At 41.9% G+C, this 10,690-nt stretch overlaps 2 protein-coding genes across 2 annotated transcripts; one reads left to right on the top strand and one right to left on the bottom strand.

Annotated features, from left to right (window-relative positions):
• The first annotated feature begins 296 nt into the window (after window positions 1-296).
• egr2b (early growth response 2b) lies at window positions 297-4,466 on the top strand. The gene is made up of 2 exons (XM_053640618.1): window positions 297-1,647; window positions 1,951-4,466. The coding sequence occupies exons 1-2, from the start codon at window positions 1,476-1,478 to the stop codon at window positions 3,036-3,038; spliced, it is 1,260 nt and encodes a 419-aa protein (XP_053496593.1). The 5' UTR covers window positions 297-1,475; the 3' UTR covers window positions 3,039-4,466.
• Window positions 4,467-6,893: 2,427 nt separating this feature from the next.
• Window positions 6,894-10,138, bottom strand: adoa (2-aminoethanethiol (cysteamine) dioxygenase a). The gene has a single exon (XM_053640670.1). It carries the CDS (start codon window positions 9,124-9,126, stop codon window positions 8,374-8,376), a length of 753 nt encoding a protein of 250 aa, XP_053496645.1. The 5' UTR covers window positions 9,127-10,138; the 3' UTR covers window positions 6,894-8,373.
• Between the last annotated feature and the right edge of the window lie 552 nt (window positions 10,139-10,690).

Here is a 10,690-nt window from a genome sequence, read left to right as displayed (position 1 = left end):
TGGTCTTGTCATGGGCTTCAATTCCTCCCCCGTGTCCTTCCTCCTCCAGATAAGTTTCTAAACCCACGAGGGGAAATTTCACCCCAAACACAGTGTGTCTGTTCGAGTCGCATCGTATAACCTTACAACAACGGAACGTTTCTCTTTAGCCTATATTTAGACCCATGGTCAATTTGGGGCCAGTTCGGAAAATTGTGGTCGGTGTAGCGTAGTTGTGGAACAAACCATGAGATGCAAGCAAAGAAAAACAAACGTGGACGATCAGCGATAGCTGACCCATAAGCTTGAGAGTATTTCTTTGGAATATTCTTTAATCTAATTAGTTTGGGAGTTTCTATAACAAACCACTAGAGGGCAATCAGCTAAAAGTATACAAACAACAACAACAACAACAACAACAATAATAATAATAACAATAATAATAATAATAATAATAATAACAATAATAACAATAATAATAATAATAATAACATAAGAAAAGGCATCATGTGTAATAAATTATAAATAATGTGATGTACATGGCAACAAATGGCGAATCTTAAGATCAATAAAGCTCAATGTTCCAGCTGAACACTAAATATAGATTAGAGTTACTAAAAACGTGTTTCCCTCTTTCCAACAACACACCACTGGCTATTCAAATAGATCTAACACACTTTCCGACAGTAAGACACCAAAGCTAGAAATTCCGTGATTGTGCGTCTCATTTGTTTGTGGTTTTCAGATCGGCTCCTTTTTGCTCGGTAGGACTCGTCAGTTTCCGATGCTCATGTTCCGGAATAAGTCCCATATATGTACGCAGGGGCGTTGTTTCATTCACCGGATAAAAAACCATGTATGGGGTTGAAGATAAACCGGAATTCCTGATTCAGACTGATAGATGCACCCGACCCTGTCGATTTCATTTAGGAAACTATATATTTGTCACTTTTGTTCTATATAGATTCTGGGAGTGAATACGGTTGTTTTTTTTTGCGCATCAGAAAATGAACATGAAAAGCATTTTGTTTGCATGCAAACGTTTTTTCTTTTCAACCCGGAATAAGTGCTGGCTGGCTGTGTCAATTTTCCTACCGCTGGGCCATCAGTGAAACCAAAAGACAGCGAAGTCTCCATTGACAACTATCTGCTTGGTGTCGTCACCAGGCCTCTGAGCCAATCATATCTCGTGGCTCCGCTGGTCTTTTGCCGTCCGGTCCTTATATGGTCAGTGACGTAACGGCACATTGAACGGCTCCCCATAAATACACACATAGTACCAATAAGAGGCGCCGTGAGGGACTGTCATTCAACAAAAACACACACACAGCCTGATGAGAGGCTCGCTTTCCCGTGGTCACATCTGAGTGCGCGCTAAACACTCCCTAGGTTAAGTGACAGCCCTGCTGATGTCAGTTTAGTGTCAGAAGTGTGGGGGGGAAAAAAGCAGAGGGTCATCCGCGCGCAAACACAAACACTTCTCTCGCGACTGAACGATGACCGCTAAAACTTTGGAGAAAAGCCCTGTCACTCTCGGCGGCTTCGTGCACCCTCTGTCCGAGGGCATCTACTCACTGGACGAGACCACAGCGCTGCCAGCCTCGGTGGCAATTTTTCCAAACTGTGATCTAGGAGGACATTACGACCAGATAAATGGAATTTCAGCAGGTAAGCTTGAGCTTCGGGTGCGCGCACACACCTACCTGTTTTCGCCTGTCACGTGTTCCTAAAGAGGTTTTAAAAACACAAGTTTTATAAACAAGTTTCACAAGTTAAACGTGGTATTTGCTGTGTTGTTGACTTTGATGTGTAAGTGCTTATGGCTTTGACTGGAACTGCATCGCGACTCGTTTTGCTCGTGCGTAAAATGCAAGTTGCGTTGAACCTGCACCAGCGCGCTCGAATTCCTCGTATGTGCATAAGTCATGCTCATATTAATAGATTACATTGTTTATTTTTCCTTTCTTGCAGATGGCTTGGTTGGCGGGGATATGAGCGCGGACAAGCGCGCCGTCGACCTGCCCTACTCCAGCAGCTTCGCGCAGCCGGCTGTTCCTCGCAGTCAGACGTTTACCTACATGGGCAAGTTCTCCATCGACTCCCAGTATCCGGGCAACTGGAACCCAGAGGGCGTGATTAACATCGTGAGTGCGGGCATTCTGGGCATGACCCAGGCCTCTTCGGCGTCCTCTTCGCCGTCCTCCTCTTCCTCGGTGTCTCCGGCTCACTTCTCCAGCACGCTCAGCTGCACAGTGGCTCAGGGCCAGACGGACATGGAGCAGCAGCACATCTACTCCCCTCCTCCGCCCTATTCGGGCTGCGCGGAGGTCTACCAGGACCCGTCCGCATTCCTCTCCACCTCCACGTGCCCCATCTCCTCGTACCCGCCGCCGGCCTATTCCTCCCCTAAACCGAGTGCTGATGCCGGCCTCTTCCCCATTCTTCCGGACTACAGCGGCTTTTTCCAGCCCCCATGCCAGCGGGACATGCAGTCCATCCCCGAGCGCAAACCTTTTGCGTGCCCTCTTGAGCCTTTCCGGGTGCCGCCGCCTCTTACGCCACTCAACACAATTAGGAACTTCACTTTGGCTGCACCGGTGGCCGAGGGAGCGCGCTTACCCGCAGCTTACAGCCCGCAGAACCTGCCACTGAGGCCCATCCTGCGCCCGCGGAAATACCCGAACAGGCCCAGCAAAACGCCCGTGCACGAGCGTCCGTATCCATGCCCGGCTGAGGGCTGCGACCGGCGCTTCTCGCGCTCTGACGAGCTCACCCGGCACATCCGCATCCACACGGGCCACAAGCCATTCCAGTGCCGCATCTGCATGCGGAACTTCAGCCGCAGCGACCACCTGACCACACACATCCGCACACACACCGGCGAGAAGCCCTTCGCCTGCGACTACTGCGGCCGCAAATTCGCGCGCAGCGACGAAAGAAAAAGGCACACCAAGATCCACCTGAGGCAGAAGGACAGGAAAGCCACGGCGTCCTCATCCTCCTCTTCCTCCTCGGTTCCCGCCGGTGGCTCAAACTCCACGTCCGGAATCAGCCAATGAGGATCCGCGGCGCGCAACAGAGACTGGGAAACCGTCGCGATGGTAACCGAGCACGCGCAGCCAAATCCTCAGCACCAAACTGAGTTAACTCTTCATACAGTGTTTACTTTGAAGGTGCACGCGGACCGGTGTAAACAATTCTGGTGTTCAGTTCAAAGCATAAAAAAACAAAACAAAACCCAAACAAACCTGGAAATGACCTGAAACCACTTTGGATGAAGGACACTAAGAGTGCGCGTCCTCGAATGGCACAGTTTATTTTTCTGACTTTCTCAGTCACATGTTGACTGACCAAACGCACTTTGTTTGTATATTTAGGTTAAATAATTTAATGGAATAACCTTAAACAGCATGTGGGAGTGTACTTTATTCTACTGACAATGTGAGATGTCCGTGTTGGAAACATGAGAGAGTGGGCTTTAGTGAGAGCCATTTTCTCTGCAATAAGTCGGAACTGATAATCTAATGTGTGAGATGAATCTTAACTCTCTTTCCTTCTGTTTATTGTGCCTTCGTCCGTGCTTTTATTGTACATAACTGCATACTGTATGTGCGGAGGCATTTAAACAGTGTACAGTGGATCCTTTAAAAAGTTTTGTTTGTTTTTTTTGTGAAAAAAAAAAATCTATTTTTGTACCATTGTTTGGTGTTGAATTGTTCCATGGTGGCTAAAAAAAGTACATGTAAATAATAGATCTCACTGTTTTTTGTTTTTTGTTCGTTTGTTTTGTTTTTTTTGTGAATGTCAAATATAATTGGAATGAAATAACTAACGCAGGTTAGTAACTTTCTGTCATCATTAAAATAAAAAACATAATCAATAAAACACAATGTCTGAAATGGTTGTTGCAGAGACTAAAATTCATTTTCATATTCACATTTCATATTTGATAGCAGTAGGAAAGATTGATGTACACCTGAATAGGAAATTCCCAATTTCACACCAGTCAGGTCTGACTCACTGTCTCACAAGGACACTCACCCACACACACACACACACACACACACACACACACAAACCTTATCATTGTAATGCAAAAAAACAAATGTCATGCCTATACCTTTTAGTTTATTTCTTTATTAGTACAAAAGCAGCATTTAGTTTGTGGGGACCGGCCAAATGTCCTCACAAGGTCAAAAGTGACAGATATTCCAATCCTTGTGGGACATTTGGTCACCATAAGGACATAAAACATACCAACACACAAAAACACACACACACACACACACACACACACTGTTGGCTTTTCAGTAGGTTCCTGACAGTGTGTAGAATGTGTACTATTAATATTAATACATGCTGATATTTCCTAAATTATTCCGAAAACAACGTCGCGTGTTAACATGTGGAGGGACGGACGAGGTGTCAGATCTCATTTTTTTTCACATTTCAAGCCTTGTGAACATTGTGAACAAGATCTGCTTAAAGCTGATGAAACATCTATACTACTATCTTTCTGTGGCTTCAATCACTTCTAGGGATTTCAGATTAACAGAATGCAGCACCACCCCGTAGATTTCCCGAGATTTTCATGAAGTCAAGTGTATTTTTTTTTAATGACTTTAATTAGACTTTTTCTATTTTCAGTCTTTGTAAACATCCCAATCCACTATCTGTCCCGTCCATTTAGGCTGTGTATGAAGTGTGGCAGTCCTATAGGATTCACAAAATGCGAGAAAAAGAGAAGCAAATGCTCTCTATGTAAATAAACATGACTTTATAAAGAACTGTCTGTGGATTTCCTTTGCTCATGAGAAGTGGAAAGAGGGATTGTTGTGACCTGTCTGTGGTTGAAAAAAAAAATCACACCTGCAGAGGTGGGGACAGTCCCCAGTTTACAACAGGAAGTTGTATTATTGATGGCATCCAAATATATAAGGATGTGTGGTGAGAAACATCATCAAGAATAAAAAGTTGTTTGGAAGTTATTATGACATGATATCTAAAAAAAAAAAAAAAACCCAAAAGTTGTTAAGAATATGTTCACACAAAGTACAAATACAAATAAATATGGACATCAGTTATAATATGGATCTTAAGAAAATATACTGTAATTCATCTAAGCTTAATGCAGTGTAAAGATGCTCGTGCTCAGCTCAGGATGAATAACACCTAATCTACTGTATATAGAATGAATATCACTGCAAGCAAATCACACGAATTTGTGTCTGCGTCTCTGTAGACCGCATATCATTCAAGCTTTTAAAGTAGGACAGCAACAGTATAGTGAAGAGAACAACATATTCAGGATATGATTCTAACAGAATGTCCTTGTTTTGCTCGAGCTACAGTATGGACCGGAGCCAGCACTCAGAGGAACCTCGGCGCAATCTTCAGACTGACAATTACACACAATTACTGTCAAAAGAGCCTGAAATCAGATTATCGCACTCCAAGATGGTCTGAACAGTAGCATGCTTAAACTCAGCACAAAACAAGTCTCAAAGAACATAAGAAGTTTTATTCAGTTCACAGAAGAGCATGTACAAACTCAGGACATAAATGCATTACAAAACGTGAAGGTATGTACACGATGTATTACGATCCTTTTTGTCGCTTTCACAAAAAAAAAAAAAGTTGTACCATTAATTTTTACCTTTTACTTTATGACTTGACAAAAAAAAAAAACAAAACCCTCAAACTGAAACTCAAACAACTGGACAAATTCCAAATCAAGAATACGTCAATACAGATTACTAAAGGTAGCACAATTTGGCCTAGGCATGACGTGCCATTCAGCACAGAGTGTATAAATGGCAGATTCAAAACAGACATATTAGAAAATCAGGATTGATCATATACAAGCCAGTCAGCCTCAGCTATGTGAACTAGACTCAACGAGAAGGAGTTTACTGTAGATTGACTCCTCCTCAATATTATTTATGCCATGACTAACTGGCTTCCCTTTTTTGAAAAAAAAATATAATAATAATAATGAATATATATATATATATATATATATATATATATATATATATATATATATATATATATATATATATATATATGTATACTATGCATGCAGTCAGCAATAATCCCGCCACTCGTGACAGCTCATAGACAATTCATAATGACAACGTCAAAGTAAGGAGGAGAAGTCAGCTTACACACAATGCTATAATCATGCAAAGAATGATCACAAAATGTCATAGCGGGCATGAGAAATGCAAACCTCATTTACATACTGCACTCACCGCAAGTGTTACTTGAAGTAAACAGAATAAAATCCTGGCGTAATCAAGGATTTCCCCTTTCTGGTTATAATTAGGCTATACAGTTGGTGAATAATCCATTGTTTTGTTTTGTTTTTCTTCTTCACGTGAGATAGCACTGAACAAAGAATATTGGAGACCAGATACAAATACAGTGTCTTCTAAACATTTCATTGTGTTTTAAAGTCAGAATATAAAACTATAAGAAGAAGAATACACATAACTGATTGTACAAACTTAAATAACTATAGTATATAAGTCAATAACAGAAGCTACATATGTAGTGTGCACGTAGACAAGCGTATGCTTTTAAGGCTTCAAAAATACATTCAATATTTCATAAGAAAGGCCACAGATTATTATTATTATTATTTTTTGCCAAGTTAAAAGTGACCAAATCACAGGTCGAATAAATGGTCATTGAGATTATTTAGGGATTATCAGGAATGTACTGTAAATTTGCGAGTAACACCTTCTTAGAAACATTGTAAATCTTGGACCTGAAGTTCCCCGTGTATGAGAGTTTAGGATTTTTTCCCCCTGCTCTAATACACCTGACTCAGATATTCATCTTACTAACACGTTCAAACACATGTTAGAGCATGAAAAATAAAATAAAATGAGCACTGTAGGGGATCAGGACTGAGAAACACTGGGCAGATGCTTAGAAATACATCTCAGTACTAGAACACGTTATACCTTTAAAATATTTTAAGATACATAATTGGACATTAATAACCATGTAAGCTAATGAAAAGGTACACCACATGCATGTTCCCAGGTAAATGATAGTAGCATAGTAATGGTACAAAGATGTACTCTTGATTGGACCACACCAGCGATGAGGAAAGTACATTTTGGTTCCTTTATTTCTGAAATTGAAGCTGGTTGTTATCCATAGTATGACTGAAAGTATTGACCTTTGGAATACTATTACAGAAGGTTAAATGAGTTAAATGGTGTGTGCTCTGACTGAACTTGGAAACGCCAGATGAGCGTTTCTGTTCCACAAACATAAATAACTTTGGTCAAAATGACCTTCCGGCATTGTCTGTAATCAACAGGTTCTCGTTCAAGTAGAATGATAAGATGCAAAGGTTAAGGTTATAGAGTTTAGTTAGTGTTTACACCTTTTTTTTTAAAAAAAAAAACCCAAAAACATTCACTGTGAAGCTAAATGAAATCCAACCATTTAATTTCGGCGAAATTCACTCATTTTGATTTCAATGACAATATGAGGCGTGAAGGATATGTCCTTTAAGACTCTATTGATTACTGCATCAGGATACAGGATTTTGTTTGTTTTCAAGAAAATACCAGCTTTTTGTCTGTAGTGTAAAACACTGACCAAGTGCAAATTTCATTTTAAAAAAAAAAAAGAAAAAAAAAGGAAGAAGATTTAAACGGATTATCGAGTCTGTAAACGATCGCTCGTGTCCCAACGTCACAGTTATAACTGAACTGATAAAAGGTTATGTCACATTTGAACCATTATTGAATGATCCCTTATTAAATTGTTTAATGCTGTAAATACGGTTCACTGTTTTGTGTCTGTTTCAAACATCTTTGCAAGTCACAGCAACACTATATACTAGGACAGGATGTCTCTATCTTTCTCTCTATCTATCTATCTATGTGTGTGTGTGTGTGTGTGTGTGTGGTTCTATGTTTTATCAAATATATATTTGCCACTTTGCCCAAATCTATACAGGCTCTACTTAGAAAAAAGTAGGATTAAGCTGTACCGTTCCTTGTTGCTCGGGTGTTAAGCTCAAGGGGACATGTTTTGTAGACCTTTAAATGATTTAAATTGACTATAAGTAGTTTTCACACTACATGCACCTGTTTAGGTAAAAAGTTTCATACTCAAGATGCAAAAGGTGAGCGTACAACGCCAACCACACGGAAAGGTACAGTTTAGTACTCTTTTTCTCTGAAAGTGTAGCCTAGTTTTGTCCATATTGTGCATCAAGGATCCAATGTCACCGGGTTGTCTGATTGTTTGCACTATTGTTCTATCCTAATCACAGTTCTTAATTTACTATAATCTAATTGTAACTGAGCCTTCATGTCTCATCCCAGAAAGTAAATACGCCCAACACTTCAATAAGGCAATAAGTTCCTACAGGGTAACTTTTGGGCCGGGGTAAGGCTCGCCCCCGCACCAGAACTCCTCGGGTTGGGGGACCTCTAAAAGCCAGACGGTCTCCTCGTCCTTTTTATCTTCCCCGTTCTTGCTGGCCGTGCGTAACAGTCGGTAGTAGTGACAGTCCCTGCCGTCATCCGGGTCGTACGGCGGTGCCAGGATGTCCAGGAAGGCAGCGGGTCCGTCAAGCGCGTCGATCTGGTGCAGGTTGTCCGTGCGGGGGCTCAGCACGCACGGCGCGCTCTGCTGCGTGAACTCACCGCTGGAGCGCAGCGCGGCCAGGCACACCGCGTCCTTCTGCACAGCCTCACTCCCAGCACCGGATACGGTCTCAAGGTCAGGATCTGGGTCAGGGGTCCCGTCTAGCTTGTCGAAGCAGCGGATCCGTACCTTGCCGTAGAGCACCTTGAGGATGCCGTTCATTCCAGGGTGGTCATGCAGAGGGATGGAGACGCCGCTCCGCAGCGCGAACACGCCCATGCTGAACGTCGGGGTCTCGCAGATGTGCATGTAGGTGACTGGAGCTCTGCGGCGCGCTCGCGTCCCCGAGCCAGATCCTTTCTTCTTCGGCGGCGCGATGTTGAGGTCTGCGGCCCTGATGTCGCTCAGCAGCGCGCGCAGATCCGCCAAGTTCGCCAACAACTCTTTACCGTCGCAGTTTTTAAACGTAACCTGTGCTTGGGTTGCGATTTTCTGGATGAGTGAAGGTTTGCTGCTGTCCCGTAGCATTTTTTGCTTTGCAAAAGACACACACACACACACACACACACACACACACACACACACACACACAAACAAGGATCTTCCTTTCTTTTCTTTCTTTTAACGCCCAAAACCAAAACAGCTGGCTAGACAAAATGAGCGTCCAGATGTTGCATCGTGCAAGACCACCATATTTCCGACATCCGCAACAAACATTGTAGATTACAAACTTACAGAATTTAAAAAAAAAGAAAAGAAAAGAAAAGAAAAGAAAAAAGAATGCGTGATTAGTTATTGTTTTTATTTATTATGGTTTAAAACCTGCACAGCGGCTCCTTCCCCATCTCCGCTCATATCTACCAGTAGACTATTACATATCCGCGTCTACTGCGCATGCGCCAAAACGTGAAGCACAATGTGACTTGTAGTTTATTTACAATTAATCCAGGCAGTTGAAAATCAGCCATGTCTGAAAATATACACGTTTACTAAAATACATTTTGTCGCAAAGTTGGTGTCGCATAAAGTAAAAGAAAAAAATGCTATAGGGCCTTTAATTTAAGTGGCCTATGATTATAAATTCACACTATTGTTGTACTACAATACCCAGAATTCCCATCTCCCAGCTCAAGTCTCTGGTGAGTAGGGGGAGTATTGGGAGGACCGTCGGGCCATTCAACCCTGTCCCTTCCCCCATCACCACTGTGGACCATAACATGTATTTTAACTCCTCTCCTTCCTTGCTAGTTGACATCATTTAAGATACAGAGACACATGTCCTACTTCCATGAAGTAAAATCTGCTCCATTAGATAAAATACAGCTGAGATCATAAAAAGTAACACAAAAAGTAAACAGTAACTTACCTCGTGTGGATCATTGATTCTCATATGCTATTATATTTTGGGAATATTTTTCAGTAATGTGCATAAATTCTTTAATCCACCGCACAGCAACTCAATGCCATAACAAGATATAGTATACACAGATGATAATGTCTGTACATTAAGCCCTGAAGAACCCAGCCATCTTCACGATGTAGGACGGCCCTGATTATTATCTTATTGACCTGATTAATCAAATCACATGAAACAATCATTTTGGAGAGAGAGAGAGAGAGAGAGAGAGAGAGAGGTGAGGAAGTGTGGCTGGACAGAGCGCCTCTCTCTGAGTCGGCGAAGTGCACCTTTGCATGGCACGACAAAAGACCACCCTCTTGAGAAATAATGAGGCCTGCTCATTTACTCCACACACAAGCACTTCTAAATGCCACTTCCAGCAGGGGTAATTCAATTACCCCTCTCTCCACAGCCAGGATATGGAAATCAGCTACAGTTGACACATATGGGGAGATCTGTGAGGTAAAAGCATATGTGTGTAAAGATGACAGAACAGAGTGTTAAATATTTCTTTCTTAACATATAATTTATTTGGTATCATATTTCTCCATTAATTAATTCAATTCAAGTTATACCCATAAGTATACCCCTTGCAGAATCTGCTAAATCTTAATACTGTTAACAAAATTAGAGGGATGATAAAAACCCCATGTTGTTTTTTGTTTTTGTTTTTTTATTTAGCGCTGTCCTGAA

The sequence above is a fragment of the Ictalurus furcatus genome, chromosome 13 (assembly GCF_023375685.1).
Source record: "Ictalurus furcatus strain D&B chromosome 13, Billie_1.0, whole genome shotgun sequence".
NCBI lineage: Eukaryota > Metazoa > Chordata > Actinopteri > Siluriformes > Ictaluridae > Ictalurus > Ictalurus furcatus.
The sequence above is the reverse complement of the archived record's forward strand: the minus strand, read 5'-3'. Positions and strand labels throughout refer to the sequence as shown.